We start from the raw sequence: 22,868 nt of genomic DNA on the forward strand, positions 1-22,868 counted from the left end.
TTTACAGTGTGTACTGGGTAGCATAAGTTTAAAATTGGTTATAATTGCTCTAGTACCCATCTGCTTTGAACCACATTAAATATAGATGATTATGTATGATAAATTACTCAAGAACTGTATAAATATCCCCATAGTTGAATAGTGCATAACGGCATCTCATCAATCACTGGCCAAACTTTGCCATTATACTTGATGTGTGAAAAAAGTGTTTAGCATTGGTTATAAATTTAATAATGATAATAATGAAATTATTGTGTATAGTGCTCAGATAAACTACAACTCATCAAAGGTGCATGTTCAGTAGATAGAATTATGTAGAAAAGTCAGGAAAGTGAACAATGTATGAGTCATGATATACTTGTGTGCATGCATATGGAGTGGGGATATCAGAGGTAGTTTTGGTGAATTTCAGGAAGCATGGAGATTTTAAAGGATGCAATGTCTCAACTAACAACTGATGCAGGTTTTTTTTTCCATGCTTCAGCGACTCTGGGTGTGAAAAAATGTTTCCAGAAGTCATTGGAGCTGTGCTGCTTTGTGACTTTGTAGTCATGCCTGCATGTATTAGACACATGTAGCTCAAAAAAGGTGCTCAAGGTGGTTGTTGGCACAATGGTTAATAATTTTGTGGGTGTTTACCAAGTCAGTTCAATGCATCTATGCCCAGGGAAGCATGGCATCCAAAGTGGAAGAATGGAGGGAATAAGATTAGAAATAATATTTGTACTAGTAATGATACAGGGAGCACAATAGAAAAAAGTACATAATAGACAGTGATGACAATGATAGAGTTGACCTTGTCTGTTTCCAGTCTATAATTTTGATGACCATGTCTCTCTCAGTAATAACAAAGATCTTAGTTCTTTTTATTTATTTTAATAGAGATAATGAAAGAGCCCCCCCCCCCCCCCACACCTCCTTGAACAAGTCCAGTTTGATCAGATATTATCCCGATGCTTTATTATTTCTTTATTGCTATTACAGCTGAACTGGGTGACTATGATGAACAAGACCACCCTCCAGGATATGTTTCACAATTTAAGATGTTACCCAAGCAAAATCCCAGAATGGAAGAACAGATTGCTGAAATACACAAGACTCTTCAGTAAGTAGGGTTGTATAATATCTTATATATTGTGTTGTATCATATATATTATGTAATACCTTATATATCGTGCATGCAGAATACTAATGTAAAATAGAATAATTTCAATCAAGTGATTACTATTAATCATCATCATCATCATCATCAATACATGCATGTTCCACACTGGGATAGATTAGATGGTTTAATAGGATCCAAGGTGTTCAAGGACTGCATGGTGCTCCCATGTCTGTTTTGCCATTCCTAACATCATCCTCTTTACAGTGTGAACCAGGTGCTTTTTGCATACCACCTACACCTTTGAGGCTGTCTATGCAGCTCACAGCACTACAAACCCTGGGAGAGGTGTGGAATAGGTCAGCTTCAAGCTAAAGAATGAGAAAATTATTATGAGAAGGGTGGGGCACAGCAAATTCCCATGGAGGGATCTGTCTTTTGTGCAAGCAAACAAACAGTGAAAAAAATGTCTCTTGTATATATATCTCCTTTCAATCATTACCACCATCATCCTTTTAACATCCACTTTTCTATGCCCACATGAGTCAGAAGGAATTTACTGAGGCAGAATTTCCAAAATTAGATGTCTTTCTTGTCATCAACTTTCACCTATTTCCAAGCAACTTAATATTTCCCCATGGCCAGACATGTTTTCATAAAAGATTGGAAATGAAGGACACTGCTTGCATGATATGACACTCGTTTACAACCATTATGCAAAGTGTAGACAAGGTTATGGTAAAACACACACACACACACACACAGTAGCATCTTAATGATTCAGTGGGTTGTAGAACTAATTGCTACATCACCATCAGCACAATTATTTAGAGTCACAGAATTAATGACTGGTCAGTAGTATACAATGAAGAAATGAGGCATTACTGTCCAATCTGGTCTAGACTGGTTTGGTCTGGTCTGGTCTGGTCTGGTGCAGTCCAAATCAAGAATTATATTTATATCAAAGCCCACAAAATGATGTGACTGGTAGCTGAGGTAACAAGTACATGACACCTGCAAAAAAAACATTTAGTCTTAAGTGGTAGTAATATACATTGTTGCTGCATATCTCTGGGTCAGCCCTAAAGAGTCATGATCCTCCTGTTCTTCTTTCAGACATTGCGTATCTATGGCTTCATTATCCAATCGATCACACCCTTTCCAAGATAATAAGGTGAAATTTTAGCTGTTTCTAGGAGGCTGAATAACTGTAGAGGCTCTCTCATCAGCTTGTAGGATAGATTCTTTTTATTGCTTGGTAAGAAGGAAAACTAATGCCTGTCCATCACTCCTTTTTAGAGACCTCTGAGACTGGTTGAAGGTAGAGCAGGAAAGAGAAAACAAGAGAAAGAGAACTCTACACATGTAGTAGGATTCGTCCACTTTTCTCCATTAGGAGTACAGGGTCAGTTTCCTGGTTTCTCTGGTGCATACATTCATCCCTGGATTAGATGCTGATCCATCACAGGATTACTCAATTTTACCAGCTGAGTAAACTGGAGCAATATGAAATAAAGTGTTTTGCTCAAGAACACAACACATTGCCTGGTCCAGGAATTGAAACCACAATCTTACGATCACGAGTTTAACACCCTAACCACTAAGTCATGCATCTCTACATGTAGTGGAATGTATTCAGATGATACTGATTGCTACATGCAGTTTTTGCCAAATCAGATTGGAGCCTGGTGTAGCCATCCGGTTCACCAGTCCTCAGTCAAATCATCCAACCCATGCTAGCATGGAAAGCGGATGTTAAACAATGATGATATATATGTGTGTGTGTGTGTGTGTGTGTACTGTATATAAAATAAAACTGCAGATGGACCTGTGCAGTTGCCAAGTGGTATCTTCTACCATAGTCTTGGGCTAACCAAATCCTTGTAAGTAGATTTCGTAGAGAGAAACTGAAAGAAGCCTGTTGTGTGTATGTGTGTGTGTGTGTGTGTTTTATATGTGTGTATGTTATATGCGTGTGTGTCACACCACTGCTTGACAACCAATGTTGATGTGTGTATAACCCTGTAACTTAGCAGTTCAATATCAGGCTTTAAAAAGAATAAGGTTTGGGTTCGATTCATTCAACTAAAATTCTTCAATGCCCCAGCATGACTGTAGTCTAATGAGTGAAACAAGTAAAAAACTAAAATGACCCTTGTACACGTGACAAAGAAAGTCTCTGTTATTAGAAGCAACTGTTATTAGAAGCAGGGGAAAATGATAGTCTGTTTTGAAGTGTTGACATTGGTAAATGTCTAATACAAAAGGTTATAAAACAGCAAGTCGAGCAGTATAGCTGGTGATTATGGTATGAAAGGACTGTTTAAATCTATATAAATAAGGAGAGGGTGTAGATGTAAGATGAAGAATATGAGGGGAGTAATTGATAAGGAATATGTGCAAGAGGAGAGGAAGTTTCAAAGCAGTGAAAATCTAGGGAAGGTGACTGCGCATAAACACTTGGCTCAGCTTTGGTGCATAGAAGAATGATGTAGTGTGTTTGGCAAAGTATTTTGTGTTATGGCTGGAGGAAAGCCAAACAGTTCCAAGTATCAGCGGCCAATATGGTAACGGTAGATGAGGCAAATACTCTTTATGTTACTTAATATATGATGAAAGAATGCAGAAACCATGTTGTGTTAAGAGAATTATTATAACTATTACTACCTCTAAATTGAAAGTTTGATATTTATATCAATAAGTATATTCATGTTATAATTAGGGCATTGGAACTGAAACGGATAACTGGGAACCTAACCCATTGATTTTTCAATATCTGTTTTTAAGTTGAGATTTTACCAAAATTAACTTCCTCTTTCATTCCTCCACCAAAAAGTCAACATTACCTAGGATTTTTTTTTTAAGTGTGTGTGTGTGAGGCTACTAAATAAATATATGTAAGAGTTTGTTTTAAATGCTGTCTGTTGAAAAATTCTGCCTTGTTTCAATTAATTTTGAAAATAAAGAATTTAGAAAAAAAAAATTTCATATGTTTGAGAGCTGGTATTCGTATCAATAATTAGCATGAAAGTTTGATTGAAAATATTAATAAAGAATATTTTCAAACAGGCAATTTCGATCATAAAGCCAGGATTGATCTAAGGTAGTTTGGTAGCAAAAAGGTTAAATTAATTAGCTATTTAAAATATAAATCTTCATTATTATCATTTCCATGCCCACTTTGACATGCTTGTATGGATCAGACAAAGGGAACGGAGGTAAATTTTACATGATCGGATGCCTTTCCTATTGCCAACCCTCACCTGTTTCCAAGCAAGATAATATTCCCCATGGCTAGACATGCTTTTATAAGATATTAGAATGGCACTACATGTAGAACAATGGCACCATGATGCAATGTAATGTCAAATAGATACATATATACATACTTACAAACATATGTATATGTACAAATATATATATATGTATATATATATATATATATATATAATTTAATAATAAGAGTAGAAGTTGATATTAAAACCAGTGGTCTAGCATATTTAAAAAAAATCCGAATAATATAAATGTAATCCGAATAGTAATATAATTGTAATATATATATATATATATATATATATATATATATATATATATATATATATATATATATATATATATATATATGGCTGAGTGGTAAGAAACTTGCTTCCCAATCACATGGTTCTGGTTCAGTCCCACTGCGTTGGACTTTGGGCAAATGTCTTCTACTTTAGCCTTGGGCTGACCAAAGCCTTGTGAGTGGATTTGGTAGATGGAAACTGAAGGAAGCACGTTTTAGATATATATATATATATATATATATGTGTGTGTGTGTTTGTGCATCTCTGTTTGTACCCCCACCATCAGTTGATAACTGATGTTCGTGTGTTTATGTCCCTGTAACTTAGTGGTTCAGCAAAAGATACAGATAGAATAAGTACTAGGCTTACAAAGAATAAATCCTAGGCAGTGCTCCAGCATGGCTGCAGTCAAATGACAGACAAATAAGAGAATATACATGTAATATATATATATATATGAAGGCACATAGTTCAGTGGTTAGGGTATTTGGCTCATGATTGTAAAGTTATAAGTTCAATTCCTGGCAGTATGTTGTGTCCTTGAGCAAGACAGTTTATTCCGCGCTGCTCCAGTCCACCCAGCTGGCAAAAATGAGGTGTACCTGTAATTCAAAGGGTCAACCTTGTCACATTCTGTATCATGCTGACTCCCCCTGAGAAACTACATTAAAGATACATGTGTATTGAGTGCTTAGCCACTTGCATTTAAGGGTCATGAACAGGCTGTTCTGTTTATCAGATCAATTGGAACACTTGTCACTGCAACCAACAGAATGCCAATAATACACACACACACACACACACACACACACACACACACACACACGATGGGCTTCTGTCTATTTCCACCTATCAAATCCACTCACAAGGCTTTGGTTAGTCTGTGGCTATGTTAGAAGACACTTGCCCTTGGTGCTGCACAAAGGGATTGAACCAAAAACCACATAACTGGGAAGCATACTTCTCAATCACACAACTACGCTTGCACCTATATTTATGCATAATTTGACTTAATTTTTTTTTCTTACTTGTATGTATGTGGTTGAATGCACATAGGAATGTGTTCAAGCATGCATGCATTTTTATGAATAAAATTTCATTTTGACCAATTCAAATTTTGGAAAGGAAACCTTCAAACATTCTTACCTAAAACTATTTATAAAACACTTCCAGAAATATTTGCTCTGATGCTGGGGGTATATATGCTGCCTGCTATCATTCATAGATCTACTTAATTATACATGTGATATATTTAATGATAAATGGTATTGTGGCATTATCATTGTGGCTATTTATAAACACCCTTCTTATTAAGGACTGGCCATTGCTCACAATGGACATAATATTCTTTTTGAAGCATAAATTCAAAAGATAAATCAATATATATTGAATTAGTGAGATAGAGATGAAAAAGAATGGGTATTTCAATATCTTCAGAGTAATGGAAGAAGAAACTCTATCTAGCTCAAAAGATATAGCCGGATGCTGCACCAAGTATCTGTTGTTTATCAGTTTTACTCCCTTTCCTTGAGATTCAATTGTATTTATTCATCACTATCTCTCTCCTTCCCTCTCATCGTGTGTGTATGTGTGTATAAAAAATATTTTTGTTCAATTTGACTAGTTTTCCATTAACTGGAGTTTTATTCTAGCAAGGCACTTATCAGAGAGCATCTCAATTATGTAAGCTTGTGTGTACATATGTATACATGCATGTGCTGCATGATGGAGTCTCTACAAGCTCATTTGGTTGGTGCTTTATCTGGTTTATGAGGCATTAAGCAACAGAGTAGAAAATTCTGCCTGGATGGGATTAAATCTGTTGTAAACTTAACATGAGTGCTGGAACAAATTGAATTCTGTTAGGTATTTCCACCACTACTTGGTTTCAAATTTTGGCACAATGCCAGTAGTTAAGGGACGGGTAAGTCAATTACGTTGACCTCAGTGCTCAACCAGTACTTATTCCACCGATTCCTAACAGTTGAAAGCAAAGTTCACTTTAGCAGAATTTGAACTCAGAATGTAAAAGCAGATAAAATGCTGCTAAGCTTTTTGACTAGCATGCTAACAAATCTACCAATTCTCTGCCTTAAATAATAATATCAATCCTTTCTGTTATAGCCACAAGGCCCCAAATTCTTTTGTTTTTGGTTGAGAGTGGAAGCTAGTTGATTACATTGACTCATCTTATCATCCCCAAAAGGGTGGAAGGCAAAGTCAATCTTGGCAGAATTTGAAGACTGAATGTCACTAAATGTTTTCTCCAGCATGCTGCCTTAATAATAGTAATCCTTTCTACCAGAGGCCCAATGCCTGAAATTTTGTGGAAGAGACTAGTCGATTACATTGACTTCCATTTCTCAACTAGTACTTATTTTATTGACCTCAAAAGATAAAAGACAAAGTCAACCTCAGTAGAATTTGAACTCAGAATTTGAACTAATTTCTTCCAGCTTCACATTTTGTCTAGTTTGATAATAATTCCACCAGCTCATTGCCTTAATAATAATGATGATGATGATGATGATGATGATAATTATAATAATGATCCATTGGGAACTCTGTGGAAATCATGGCCTACAAAGGGCAAAATGTGGTATCAGCAAACTCCATAAGGAGCCACCAAAAATGAGAATTGCAATGATCTAGTGCGAATATCTGACCAGACATCGGAAACTGGATATTGTTGTGGTGAATAGAAATGAAAGAACATATATTATGATTGGCATAGCATGCCCCAGTGACAACAGGATCAATGTGAAAGAAGAAAAATTTAAAAAAACTATGATGATTTGAAATAGGAAATATAAAGGTTGTGGTCAATGAAGAGAGTAGACATGATACCAATAGTAATTGGTGCACTTGGAAGTATCAGCATTCAACTACCAACATGGCTGAGAAAGATCGGTGTAAGTGTGAAGGTAGAACATCTACAAAAATCAGCATTGCTTGGAACTGCAAGAATTCTTTGCAGTGTTCTTGAAGCATGACCAGTAAACTAGTGTTGCCTTAGTCTGCTGGCTGTGGACTGTTGACACTTTCCATCATACCCAGCAAAATAAGCTGTAAATTTTAATATAATAATAATAATAATAATAATAATCATTTCTGCTATAGGTACAAGGCCTGAAATTTTGTAGGGCAGAGGTAGTTAGTTAATTACATTGATTCCATTGCTCAACAAGACTTATTTTATTAACTCCAAAAGGATGAAAGGCAAAGTTCAACCGTAGCAGAATTTGAACTCAGAACATAGAACTGGAAGAAACGTAGCTAAGTGTTTTGTCAGGTGTGATAACGATTCTGCCAGCTCACCGTTTAATTATTAATCCCTAATCTAGGCACACCTTATTAGACCCAACTGACACCATTGACTGGTACCTGACTGGTACATTATTTTATTGACTCCAGGTGGATGCAAGGCAAAGTTGACCTTGGCAGGATTTGAACTCAGAACATAGTCACACAAATACTAATATATGTCATGTACATTCAACATTGGGTTTGTTTATTTTTTTCTGTAGAAAACAAGTACCTGCTGAAGCGGAGAAGAACTTTCTGAAAAAAGCAGCCTCACTGGATACCTATGGTATTGATCCTCATCATGTAAAGGTACGTAAGTTCAATCTTCACTGGAGAACCTCAGTGTTCGCTTATTAACAGTTGATCACCAGCAATAGTGTGGATGTGTATGTATATGTTCTTGATGACTAATATGTAGATATGTATTTGTGGGTAATGTGGATGCTTGATGTGTGTATTGGGTAATATAGGTGTGTGTGTATGTGTATGTTGGCTGCATGACTGTGTTGGCTGAAGTGTGTGGTCTAACGTGTGTGTGTGTATGAAGCTGGGTTAGTTAGTGTCTTGGTTAATATGTGTGTGTTTGTGTTGACTGATGTGTTAGAGTTGGTTTAAGAGTGTTATGTTTGTTGGTTAACATGTGTGTGTGTTGGTCAGTGTGGGTATATATGGATGTTTGTCAGTTAATGAGTGTGTGGTTTGCATAATGTGTGCGTGTGTATGTGTTGGCAACTCAGTTTGGGTGTTAGTACCTGGGGTCTTTAATTGACACGTGGCAGCAGCTGTTACTGTGTATATCTTTTCTCAGACAGGATTACTTATTGGTGGTGGTGGCATTTAGCCATAAGTCAGCTCTGATCAAGCAAACTTATGCTTACATCATGACATCCATAACTATTCATCTTATCTTATTTCCAAAAAATATAGTACATTATTCATTTCTTTTAAGATAATAGGTAATACTTTGATTCTCTGGAGAATTTGATTGCTATTTGAAGCAATTCAAATGATCACATGAAAGTCTCCTCATTGACTCGATTCACAGTAACGTTATCTCCAGGTGTGTAATATCTCTTTGTCAATGGCTGAAAGAAGAGAAAGAAACTGTTGACACCAGGTGTGTGTTAACAGAAAAAGTAGTCCAGTTGCCACGAAGTTAAAATGCTTCATTACTGTTTGCAAAGTTATAAGTTCAAACCTTCAGCTAATATTTCATCTTCATTTCTTCACCTGGCTGAATCATCATCATCATTTAACAGCTGTTTTCCATTCTGGCATGAGTTAGATAGTTTAACTGGAACTGGTAAGTTGGAGAGCTGCACCAAGTTCCAATCTGATTTGGCATGGTTTCTACGGTTGGATACCCTTCCTAATGACAACCTCTCCAAAAGTGTAATGGGTGATTTTTATGTGCCACCAGTATGGGTGTCATAAGCCACAACTGTGATTTCACTTGGCTTGATGATTCTTTTCAAGTGTGGCATATTGTCAGGTGAGGCTGAAATCATGTGGTTGGGAAGCAAGCTCTTTAACTATTGTCACACCTTATAATCAATATAAAACTCCATTTAAATTGTCAGTGAGAGGAAGTTATAATTTGTCCACATCTCAAAAAAGGCTTTTTGGTTAGGAATATTAAAATGTAATGGCAGAAATGATGACAACACAGGTGATGCTGAAACTGTAAATATTAACATTTTGAACCCACAAATATACTTTTGCAGGTGTGATTTTATTTGACTGTGCCCTTGAAAGGTGCAAGAGTGGCTACATAGTTTTTTTTTATTTATAGTGGGGAAAAAAAAATCTTTCTGCTAATTAGGTGCAGGTGTAGCTGTGTGGTAAGAAGCTTACTTCTCAACCACATGGTTCCAGGTTCAGTTCCACTGCATGGCACCTTGGGCAAGGCTACTATAGCCTTGGGCTGACCAAAGCCTTATGAGTGGATATGGTAGACAGAAACAGAAAGAAACCTGTCATATATATAGATGTGTGTGTGTGTGTGTCCCTGTTTGTCCTCCACCACTGTTTGACAACTGGTGGTGATACATTTGTGTATATATGTATATATCTATGTATGTGTGTCTGTTTGTCTCCCCATACCAGTTGACAACCAGTGTTGGTGTGTTTATGTTCCTATACTGTAACTTAGTAGTTTGGCAAAGGAGACCAGTAGAATAAGCACTAAGCTTTAAAAAAAAAAAAAGTCCTAGGATCGATTTGTTTGACTAAAAAATCATTCAAGGTGGTGCCGCAGCATAGCCACGATCAAATGACCGAAGCAAGTGAAGGCAAAAGATGATTATTGAGTTGGAAACACAAATCCATGTGGTCATCCGATTTTGTCTGGTTCTGTGGTTGTCAAATGACATCATGCCTTCTAAAGCATATTTGTTGATTCAATGGGTTAAGGATTTGGTATGTGAAGAAAGTTTCAGTCTAACAGACTGAAACCAATTCAAACCTTATCAATACTGAAATATAAACTTCAAAATTCTGATGATGATAATGGTGGTGGTGGTGTGTGAAGTTGGTGTTGTTGACAGCGTTTCCTGAACAATCTTATCCATTCTTCTCTGGAGAAATAGTGGAAGATTTATAAAATTTAGAATGTTGGTTAAAGGAACAATAGCTCTAGTATGTAGCAAGATTTTTACAGTATACTTATTCATTAAAAAATTGTTATTACACTTAAAAATGGTGAATTTATATATATATATATATATATATATATATATCTTTCGGTCAGCATAAGTTATATTTATCACTGGTGAGGCAAATATGTCTCGAAATGCCTTCTGCTTCAGAGATAAGCAGTAGAGTGGGTGCTTGTAATAATGAACCAAGAAATTTTAATTTATTAAAATTATACCTTTAAAAAGATTAATTCAGGTCAAGTAGGGCAGGGGACACAACCCACTTTACTATATTTGTAAGAGAGATAATCCATATTATTACATGTATAAAGGATTATTGTGTTTTTTATAGTTTAGATAACTTGAGACTCAACTGGCACAGTACCTGACTACTTGCCTGTACATATCTATACAATACGTGTGTGTATGAATGTATACGTATTTTGATTAGACTCTCATATGTCCTTCTCACTGGTCACAATTCACTTCCATTCATATCTGTCCGCACTTTCGTCCTAAATTTGGGCCTGAACTTTTTGACTATCATCTTCACTTCGTCTTGAAGGTTTTCTAAGTGGTCTTCCAATCTCTTGAACACCACTTGACAAATGCATGGGTTCACCTGTTGTCTGTGAGCCTTGTGACACATCAAGCTTAGTGGAACTTGTGCTTGATCACATTGTCCACTCTGCTCCGTTCTCAAATTATTTCATTTCTAATATGCTTCCACATTGATATTTCTGTCTTGGATCGTTCCATTGTCCTTTGTGTCCCAGCAAGTTGCTGTTCTCCCTTTTCATAATAGTTCGTGTTTCATTTGCATGTAAGAGTTAATGCTGGAAGATGCTATTGAAGAGATTACCATGCAGCGTCGTTTTCGGATGTGCTTTGATTATATCTTCAATCAAGGCAAATACCTTACACTCTGCTCTTATTCTGTGTGAGATTTCAGCATTCATGTCTCAGCATACATTTGCTGTTTGTCCCAAGTTAGTTACTGCACCTAATGAAGGGGCATGGCTCATTGGTTAGAGTGTTGGGCTTACAATCATGATGTTGTGAGTTCAATTCTTGGACCAAGCTGTGTGTTGTGTTCCTGAGTAAGATACCTTATTTCACATTGCTGCAATTCACTCAGTTGTAGTGTAGAAATGAGTTGTGATGTCACTGGTGCCAAGCTGTATCAGCCTTTGCCTTTCCCTAGGGCAGCATCAGTGGCATGGAGAGGGGAGACTGGTATGTATGGGCAACTGATGGTCTTCCACAAACAATCTTACATGGATTTTTGCCCTGGCGGGGAACTTTCTGGGTACAATTCCATGGTCATTCATGACCAAAGGGAGTCCTAGAAAAAAAAATGTTATTGCACCTATATTTACAACATTCAATGATTCTGACCATCTCTTTATGATATTTGAAAGCAACAATGATTTTTTTTCTCTTTTACATTTTTCTAACAGGATCAGAAAGGCAATCCACTCTTTCTTGGAATCACACATCAAGGTATTATGACATTCCATGGTAACAGGAGAACCCACCTGTTCACATGGTAAGATTTCAACTTTTTATAAGATAAAAATATTTCTCTGTAGTGTTGGCCAGTTCTTACATTAATATGCCTTCTATTTTGAATTTGTATTTCCTCATACAAACGATTCTGTTGACACTCAAAAGAAAATAACAATACGACAAATGACAGGAGCTCATGAAACTAGTAAAATATTATTAAGTAAGTAAAGAGATGAATCGCATACTGGATAGGTGATGGTCACCTTCTGGTAACATTCTTAGAACATGAACCTGTTAGCATTCAGAGTTTTTTGTCAAATGTGATGCTTATTTATTCACATTGTTTTGAATTAATCATACATTCTTTTGTAGCTAAGATTTTCATGATGTGATTACTTATTTTTCGGATGACATTGTAGGAAAGGTGTGATAGGCCAGATCTGGCCAGTTTTATCATTGGCTTGGTAGAATATAAGAGGCTGGGCATGAGTAGTTTGAATGTTAATGGGTTAAGTATCTAGCATCAGCAAAACAGTCAAATGAATAAAAGATTAAAAGATATTTTATGCACACACACATACATACACATACAAATATCTTTCTATTCCAAGTGAGCACTCAACTATCTTGATTATATTTTCTACAGGAGTCAAATGAAAAGAATAGTCTACGAAGGCAAGATGTTTATTGTACACGTCAACACTGCTGAGGTAAGATTATGCTATCATTTTGATAAACATTTCTTTAATTAATTAAAAACTACAATCTTGTTTGAAACCAATGAAGATTTTCTTTTCTTTTTTTTTATGCTTTTTTATATTTTATTCAAGTGAAAAGTTATTTGAGAATGTTGAACAATAATGTTGGGTTTATGATATGCATTCATAACTGCTTAATTACTACTGTGAGGTTTTATTTTGTTTTAAATCTTTCTAAGTTTATACTTCTTCTGAAACAAAGAAACAGACTGAACAAACCTTCAAAATAAAGGGAGGTAACTAATTTGTTCTTCAAGTATTTTGATCATATGGTTGAAGTATCTTTGAACATTGCTAAGAATTACCTGCTATCTTCGAACCTTAAACTATTTTTTCTATTATGATACTGTTAAATATTTAAATGAAATTTACCAAAGATTTTAGATAATTATTTGCTAATGCTATCTTTAACTCTTTGATCAACTTTTTCGTAATTTTCTTCTTTTGGTGTTTTTACATCCAGTATTCTATGCTAGCATCAGTGGAATGATTTTTGTATAACCAATTATTTTTCCAGCTTTTATATTAAACGTGGTACTCCAAGAAGCAATCTAAAACATATGAGTTATCTACTTTATGCAGGATAAGAATACATTTGTTGTTTGGTGTTAACCTTTGACCTGGTGGTCTATTAGGTAACACTTTAGGAAACAGCTACCATGACTTCAACAAAAGGCATTTTGTGACACTGTTTATATATATATATATATATATATAAGTTAGTAAATAGTGGGGTTGTGTTAACCGCATGTGGAGAAATAATAGGAAAATGAAGAATAAGGCAGAATGCTAAATTGGAAGCATATTTTAATAAAGATTTCTAACCACCTTTCATTGCGAAGCAAATTTTCAAGAAGGAGAATGAAAATGTTTTTTACAAAGAAGTACAAAATGAAGAAAATAATATATAAAAAAAATAACTATACCAATACATTATATTGTCTTTGAGCTTTTGAAGTTCAATGGTAGTTCATGTATATAATGGTTGGAAAAATAACGATGCATGAGAGTTGAGAGTTGTGTTAGGTTTTAAAAAAAGGGTTAAAAGTTTGTGTTAAGCAGGAAGTATGGTGTCAAAACAGGAAGTGTGGTGTCAAAACAGGAAGTGTGTGTAAGGGGAGACAAATCTTTTTAGTTGGAGTTATGAACTCTTTTTCAACAGGAAGTTTATGTCTGTTCCTAGAGAAATAAGGTTACTGAGGGGTATGTGTGTTAAGAAATGGTTGGAATTTCTCTATGAAAAGATTCTCCTTGTTGATTCTTTCTTGTGTGGAGATTCTGTCTTTACATTGATAGAAAAGGAATATAAGGAATTTAGGGTTTTTGTTTCTGGCGCAAGAGTCTATGTGGCCAGAGTGGAATTTGGCGGTATTGAGGGAAATTTATTTCTCTAGGAACAGACATAAACTTCCTGTTGAAAAAGAGTTCATAACTCCAACTAAAAACATTTGTCTCCCATGTATACTTTTATATGCGGTGAGGCTGACAATGACTTCAATTTTTCAGCTTGCTCACCTTTATCAGACAGTTTGATAAATATATACTCTACCAAATTGGTCCTCTTGTAACCCAAAATGTTATGAAGCTCACCAAGATACTATCTTAAAACCAGAAAAGTTGAATTCCTGCAAGTGAACTAAAAATATTGATAATTAGTCTCAAACTAGTTGTCCTTCATTAGTTCTTTCAACATCACACAGCAAACATGTTTTTTCCTTTTTTTTTTTTTTTTCATTTCCTTTGCCCCATTTCCATAATTATTCTAGCATCCATATTTGATATTTGCATATTTCAGAATTTTTTCCTTTAATATTTTTAGATGAATTATCATTAGAAAGTGTATTTTTATTGCTGGATATTATTTCCTATGCTAACCATTCAACCAACCATAAAGGGAACACAACTCTTATTTTTATTTTAGTCAGGCCAATTGGAGAATAGAAACAAAAAATCTAACACTGTAACAAGAGTATGGAATCGACAGCACATGATATACAAATGTTGTCTTTGTTTACTCCTTGCTTTCTGCATATCTATTTTTTCCCTCATTCGCTTTTCTTATCTGAAAGCTGTTTATTAAAATTATTATTATTCTTCATCGTGCAAGATACTTCCATTGTTTGAAATATTTTTTCTAGACTACTTTGTATAAAGAACCTCAAATGTTTAAAAATATAAAGAAGAATGGAAGAATAAATTCCAAAGTGTTTTATCATATTCACAACAATCTTTTGTCTTCAATCTGTAACCCAAATGAAACCTTAATGATTTTTTTCAGTTTATTAACTGTTATTTAATGTAATTCCTTCTGATGTGTCATAACTTAATAGTCTTTCATGGAAACCAATTTAAGCTATTTATATTCTTTGCTTTTTTTTTTAAACCTACCCTACATTTAAAAAAAAAAAAAAAATTGTGATGAAAGGATATAAATATTGAAGAAACTGAATTATCTGTGAGTAATTCTCAGACATCATCATCATCAATTCTTCAACTTTACGTTTTTTTTTTTTATTTACAATTAATATTTTTTCTCTTTGGCATGAATGTACGCGAAGTAAAATGGACTTGGCTTCTTACAGATATATTTATTATTGAGTTTAATTTCTCTTTCTCTCTTTTTGCTTTCACTCTCTATTCCTCTACCTCTTTCTCTCTCTCTCTGTTCTCCTACCTCTTTCTCTCTCTCTGTTCCCCCACCTCTTTCTCTCTCTCTGTTCCCCTACCTCTTTCTCTCCTCCTACCTTTCTCTCTCTGTTCCCCAACCTTTTCCCCTGTTTTCTCTTTCCTTTCTGCTTCTACCTCTTTCTTTCATTCTTTTCTCTCTCTTGATTTCTCTCTCTTTTCTCTCTCTTGATTTCTCTCTCTTTTCTCCCACTTTTCTTTCTCTCTCTCCTCTACCTTTCTCTCTCTACCTTTCTTTTTTTTCTTTCTACCTTTTTTTTCTTTCTTCTCTACCTTTCTTTTTTATTGACACCAATTGAATGAAAATTCAGTGCACTCTGACTATAGAAGGCCCCATGACAGTAGAAGCAGATCGTATGTAGCACTGGGAGAAGTGATGCCAGAGATCAAAAGTGTTAGGTTTTCACTGATGAATTTATTGCAAGACTGAGTGTAATGATGATATGCCTTGCTGTAGACCTGTCCAGTTCCTGATACAATGGAACAGGGAGACAACAAATGATAAAATAAGGATGAAGATGATTGGGGTCAGTTGGATATTACTGTTTCCTTTCAGCTAAGACTCAAAATTGATCTTCACATATCTATGACTGTTAATGAAAGCTGTTGATAAGATTTTCTTCTGTATTCAAGTTACTTTTAATATTGACCTCTCCAAATATTAAATTATTATCACGGGTAGCTTTTCTCCAGATTGGCTTGTCTCATCCTTATTCTAAACCAGGTGTGGCTAACCTTTCTTGAGGATCAGGCTGCATGAGGCATGGCTCATCAGTTAAGCTGCATTACTAAAAAGATTGAAGGTAGTTTTTCATTAGTCTTGAGGCCTACAGTTTGCCCATGACTGCTTTATACTGTGTTGATTAGAGCCTTGCTTTTAAGCAAGACTTGGCAGTGTTTGGTTCATTCTCAAGGATCTCACCAGTTTGTATGTACATATCTTGCTTTATTATCCAAAACCTTTACCAGGATTTGATTGGTTGCTTGGTTTGGTGTTTTTGGTTATATAAATGATCACACAGATTAGAATACTTATTCATGGTAAACTAATAAGATTATTTTATGAGTTTGTTTGAGGAGGAAAACGGGGGCATCTACTGATTATTTTATGGTCTTCTAAATTGTGGGTTAGAGGTAACAAGGTGATTTTAAAGTGATTAACTTTAATTTTGAATATTTCAGGGAGAATATGTGAGCAGGAAAAATAAGCTCCATTGATACTGAATTATGAGAAAGAAAGTATTTAGCAAATAGTTTAAAACAAGATCTAGGATTGAAGATTGGTATTTACAACATGCAGTAGAAGAGGCGGAGGAAAACCAATAGGCTTTATACAGCTAGCAATTGTGTAGAGGCATAGATCATTGAAACCATGATAGGGAAAACTGGATTAGATGAGATTAGCTTAGACGGCTCTACATGAAGTGGTTTATCATAGAATAATCGGCAAGTCAAAAAAAAAAAAAACTTCTCTAGCAGGCAGCTGGCTTTGTATTCTACTTTTTTCTTTCAATTTTCTTTTTCAATTTTTTTTTTTAATGGACAATTTAGAATGTGAATGTATGTATGCATGATGTATGCCTCATCCCAGAACTGAGGGAAGCACTGATGAGTAGAGACATATTTGAATTGCTAATCTTACTTTCTGTTGGTTTTATTTGTTAGTATAGTTAAAGATGCTTTGATTCCATCATCAGAATCTGATTTATATCTATCTGTCTTGCCAAAAATAATGCCATTTTTTTATCATTTTATAGAAACATTGAAGATAATATCTTGCTACTGCTACTGCTGCTATTAGCTTTCATATAATGCTGGTTAAGCTTTCAGTCCCTCAATAGTTTTCTTTTTCTTTTTTCTTTTTTTTTTATTATTAAACTTTGCATTATTCCTTATATATGACTTGTTACTATTGTTATTATTGCTTAGCGTGACAAAAAGTCCTCAGTCAGTCAAATTTGTGACTCAGTTTCAATACCTTGACAGAACTGTTTTCACTAATGCCCTCAAGAAAAGTGTGAGTGTCTCATCCCCACAAATTCCAACCAAAATCCAAAGGTTTATTTCTAAGAGAGAAATCATTCATGTTCCATAAATAAAGACTATAAATTCTATTGCATGAATGCTATTTAAAATATTTTCAAATATATTCCAAAATCAGGACCTGCTTACACCACATGTATAATATAATATGAACTATTAAATTCACTGAAGGAAATTACTGAGCTTAATAATGGTCTAACTTCTGTTAGTGAGTTCGAAAAATCTTTAGCACGTGTTTGAAAATCTTTAGTACTACAGTAAACTCCATTCTGTCTTGCACCACAGTTTTCTGGATATCTGATTCATATTTTTTAAATTACCATAACACGTTACAAAATTCTTAAAACTCTCCCTATATATTAGTATAATCAATAATATTCTGAATATATTAGAAATGAGGGAAATAAGAAAAAAATAAAAGAATAATTTACATGAAGAACAAGTTTTATTAACATAATAAAATACAGGAACTGTAAATGCTGTAAAATAAAATATTATACTTTGAGATTCAAAAGGGCCATTTTAGGAACTGTCAGCAAAGTATCTTTCCTTTAACAACACTTATTACAAATTCCCTTGACTCTAATTTAACAACCCATTTTTCTTTTATTATTTTTCCTGGATGCCAGTTGGTTGTGGGTTTTGGTTATTTGAGTCCCAGATAAGAGAATGTTTACTTTATATTAGTAAGACTGTGAGTACTGGATAGAACCATCTGAGCATTGGGTAGGTTGTCTTGAAGTTTTCATTCCAATTCATTGTACTCTGAAATAAACTTTGTTTTTCATCCTGTAAGGGTTGGTAAATAACATACCAGACCAGAACTAGGACTGATTCTTCTCCCTATCTCTTTGTGAAAATATGGGCTCCCCCTGGTTTAAATAGCCAAAAAAAATCACATCAAGTATGATAACATGACTTACAATGCATAGAAGAAACAGCTTGACTCAGAACACAAAACAAGTTTAGTGCTTTTCTTATATTTCTGTTGAAATTCACAGCCTTTGTATCAATTAATTTTGAAAATAATGAAAATTTTAGGGAGGTAACTTTAACATTATTAAGCTGGTATTTTGAACATGAATTAAAATGTTTTGACTGAAGGTTTTTAATTTAAATCATTTTAAAACAGGAAGTTTGTATTAGAGAACCAGGGGTGGTTTCAGGCGTGTTGGTATCAAAAGGGTTGATGATTGCCTACTAAAGGACTGTATCGTTTGTAATTGCAATAAAGAAAATACCTTCTATGATTTATATACTTGTATTATGTCAAAATAAAAGTGACATGTTCGCTGTGGCAAATGAAGAAATTTATTATTATTATTAAGGTGGCAAGCTGACAGAATTATTAGTCCCCTCCCCACAAATCTGAGGCCTTGTGCCTCCAGTAGAAAGGATTATTATAATTATTAAGGTGGTGAGCTGGAAAAATTGTTAGCACATTGGACAAAATACTTAGTGGTATTTCTTCTGGCTCTTTATGCTTTGAGTTCAAATTCTGCTGAGGTTGATTTTGTCCTACATCCTTTCATATCCCATTGCAGTCAATTTTGCCTTTCATCCTTTTGGGATCAAAAACAAAAAATGTACCAATTCAGTGGGCAGTAACTACTAGAAGTGTAAAATTGGCAAAGTGCCTTGTGGTATTTGTGTTCTCAGTTCAAATCCCACATAGCCTACTTAGGTGGTAGATTTAAGCTATCATCTCATTTAACAGCACCACCTAGCATTTTTGGTACTTTTAGCAGACTTTGGTTTCTGGCAAGTATTTGAGTCAGGTTTCCGGTTCGAGGATCTTCTTTCTCTCCCTTGGAGGCTCTGTAAAGGGTTGCAACTACTGCCTTTTTAACACTAAAGGATAAAGAAAAATACAAAGGTCATCATTAAATTAATTGGAGTTAATTAAAGTCTACCAGACTACAATACACCTCTTGCAATTCATAACCATCTTTGTATTATATCGACGAAAACCTCTTTTCAAGAATGACAATGCTTATTTTTGGCTAGCTTATTGCAGTATTTCTTCATAAATCCCATGTTTAAAGTAATTACATACATATGTATATATATTTTGCTCTTAAAAAAAAAAAGAAAGAGCTAAGGAAAGGCTTTGCATTTAATTATTCATACATTTATTTACTATCTTTAATTTGAAACTCTGTAAAATTTTGCCTGAATGTGCTTCTGCTGTATATATGTGTACATGCATGGATGAAAATCTACTGTAAGAATTCTTCATTACTGTGATTATGTTTCCACTTGCAGACTGTATGATGTCATTCCATTATTATCATTATTATTATTATTATCATCATATCATCGATTTTATTGTAATTTTTTTTTTCATATTGTTATTGTTTTGTTCTACATGAGCTGTTCCAAGTCTTACTCAGAGACCTCAAGTAACAGCAAGCTGGTTGTTTTACTCTGGGTGTAATTTATGATCAGGAATGATGATTGTTGGGAAAGAAGACCAGAATCTGAGAACTAAGATTTTGTTAAATATGTAGTATTTATTTATTTATTTATTATTATTATTATTATTAGGACAAAATACTTAACGGATTTGAAATTCCATTGAGGTCAACTTTGCCTTTCACCTTTTTGGGTAATAAAATAAGTACTGTTTGAGCACTGGAGTTGATCTAATTGAGTTCCTTATCCCTCAAAACTGCTGGCCTGGTACCAAAATAAGAAAGGATTGTTATTATTATTACTGAGTGAGCGAACAGTGCATGCCATCAAAGTGACACTGGGGTAAAATATATGAAGCCCAGTATACCCATCTGATAAGGGTGCACCAGGCACATGCATCACAACCATATGTGCATGACATGGTGGTCTCATATCACCTTGCAGGTGGGGCCCAGTTAGAATTTTCTTCAGATCAAGTAGCCCATCCTGCTCAAAAGGTCCCTGAACAAGAGTTGTTTAAGGATGTTGAACGAAACCTCCATGTTTCCAAAGGTGAATTATCCAAACCCCACAAAATTCCTCTCAACACATAGCTATGATGCTTCCTTACTACTTCTGCTCATGATCAGATGCACATCATCAGCCACCAAGGGACATACTCCACTGGTTAATGTCAAACAACTGACAAGTAAATCTGTGGTATTGAGTAGAATATTTGCTGTAGCCCATCTTTTATACAAAAACAAAACAATGTACATGATAACACTTTAGGACATTTATTAATATTATGTTTTGGATTTGCTTTAATTTGTGAGTTGCACTGAAGTCTCAGCTAGAGACATCAAGGGACAACAAAGTTTTGCATCTGAATATTATTATTATGATGTTTGGAACATTGTAAATTGATGTAGATGGCAGTTATATAAAACATTGTATAGACATTGTGATACCAGCAGCTTATAACCTTGTGACATGATGTTATATTGTAATGATATATCATTGTGATATAACATTGTCATGCTATTGTCATATATTATTATATTGCATTAATATGGCATTATGTTACAATGTAACATTATACATGTTGTAAGTATGTATTTTTGAGATTAGAACTGGTATGTTGTATGCGTATATAAGAAAGAAATGGAAATTCTATGATTCAAGAAAATTTGTGACAGTAATGGTCGTCTGTAACTGCAAAAATCAATTCTCCAGGGAAAGAGAGTTCTGACATTGGGAATTGTTTCATAAACTATGATATTGTATGATGGTAAATGTAATATAGGGTATATATGCAAGGGAAAATTTAGTAGGGAAAACATATTGTAAAATTATATTTTTGCCTCAATAATTGTATGTGATTAATATGAATTAATGAAAATGATATTAAGCATTATAAGCAACAATTTGAGACAGAGAAGATAAAGATCCAACCAGTCTTACATATATATACTTACTTAAGCCCTTTGTTCCCTGTGAAGCATAAGCCACGGATGACTTTTCTCCACTGTTCTTGACCATCAGCTGTCTTTTCTGCTTCTCTGAAGCTAGATCCCTGCTTTTTCAATTCTGCTATAGTATCCTACTTTCAGCTACTGTTGGTGTGACCGCTCTTCCACCTTTTATAGGTTCCAGGTCAGGGCCTGACGTGTATTGGAGGATGTTGTGTTCCTTTAAAATTTAACGGCACTTCATCAAATGTTTCCCCGAGGAAAAGCCTTACTCTCCCAGGTTTTGTTAGTTTTGAATTGTCATTGATATTTCTGTATAACTTTGCTTTTTCTGTGTAGGAGTATTTGCCCTACACAGACCATTTTTTGTTCTTTTTTTTTTTTTACCTCTGGCCTCTATCTCTTGACTTGTCCAGCATGGGAGGTTTACACTCTGCTGGCATAGCTATCAGGCTCATTGAGGCATACAAGCCATTACATCACAACACAGACTAGACTCTGTGCTGGTACCTTTACAACATGACCGAGAAATTATCTTGTGGAGATAACCAAATAGCAGAAATAATTTATAGTATCTAAAACTGAGAAGAGTAATCAGTAGGCATACTTTAGTGTAACTGGCAATATTGTTCAAGCATTGTCGGTGATCTTATTCCATTCTACCAGCAAAATGGTGTTTATTATACCCTGTATCATTTTCATTAAAAGTGTAATAGTAAATTCATAATTTAATCCATGAAGGTGGATATTTTTTCTTGTTGCAAACCTTAAACTAAGGTGGAATTTCTTGTTAGGCTACACATTTACTGAATTACCTATCCTACTAGTGCTAAGTGACTGATGATTTATCTTCTGGAGATAAAATAAAATTAAGTTATAGAGTTACAGTGGCTTAAAGAACATATGCTACTTAACTGAAGAAGATAGAATGATAAGCCTTTGCTAACCCTAATGTTTGGCAAGTGAAGCATTAAGTTCAAGCCCCATCAGTGTTTTTTGTGTCTGACATTGATGCTCATAATGCCTAATATCACATTATCCCTCACCACTTCTGAATTCAATGCAAGCAAGCAATATTTGTAAATGGTTGAATGATTTGTACAATATCCAATGTGTGTAAATCATATTGAAGAAGTTAGGACCATTCTCTAGAATAGCATATATATATGTTCAATAATATGCAACTATATTTCATCATATTTCATGAATTTTGTTGGACGAATATCAGTTTTTTTATCTTAATACTTTTGCCTACATTATGCCTACATTATGGAAATACACTGCAATATTTGTATTATTGCCTCTTTTTCTTTGTGATATTTACATGAGAAAAAAAAAATATCAACAACCCCATACTATGATTTTATTGTTTTCTTTCATGTCTTCTTTTCTGTATGTAACCA

General features: G+C 34.6%; 1 protein-coding gene across 38 annotated transcripts in view; it reads left to right on the forward strand.

The window, feature by feature from the left end:
* LOC128246976 (FERM domain-containing protein 5-like) overlaps nucleotides 1-22,868 on the forward strand; it is a 256,956-nt gene that overhangs the window by 170,295 nt on the left and 63,793 nt on the right. For all 38 annotated transcript variants that reach the window (XR_016243867.1, XR_016243868.1, XR_016243869.1 and 35 more), the window contains 4 exons: nucleotides 985-1,105; nucleotides 8,190-8,277; nucleotides 12,065-12,153; nucleotides 12,760-12,823. Coding sequence is in view for 34 of the 38 variants with exons in the window: in XM_089361176.1 (XP_089217302.1) it covers nucleotides 985-1,105; nucleotides 8,190-8,277; nucleotides 12,065-12,153; nucleotides 12,760-12,823 (362 nt within the window). In the remaining 4 variants the exon portion in view is untranslated. The remainder of the gene's footprint in view (nucleotides 1-984; nucleotides 1,106-8,189; nucleotides 8,278-12,064; nucleotides 12,154-12,759; nucleotides 12,824-22,868) is intronic.

Source organism: Octopus bimaculoides, chromosome 12, assembly GCF_046866305.1.
Source record: "Octopus bimaculoides isolate indiv1 chromosome 12, ASM4686630v1, whole genome shotgun sequence".
Taxonomy (NCBI): Eukaryota; Metazoa; Mollusca; class Cephalopoda; order Octopoda; family Octopodidae; genus Octopus; species Octopus bimaculoides.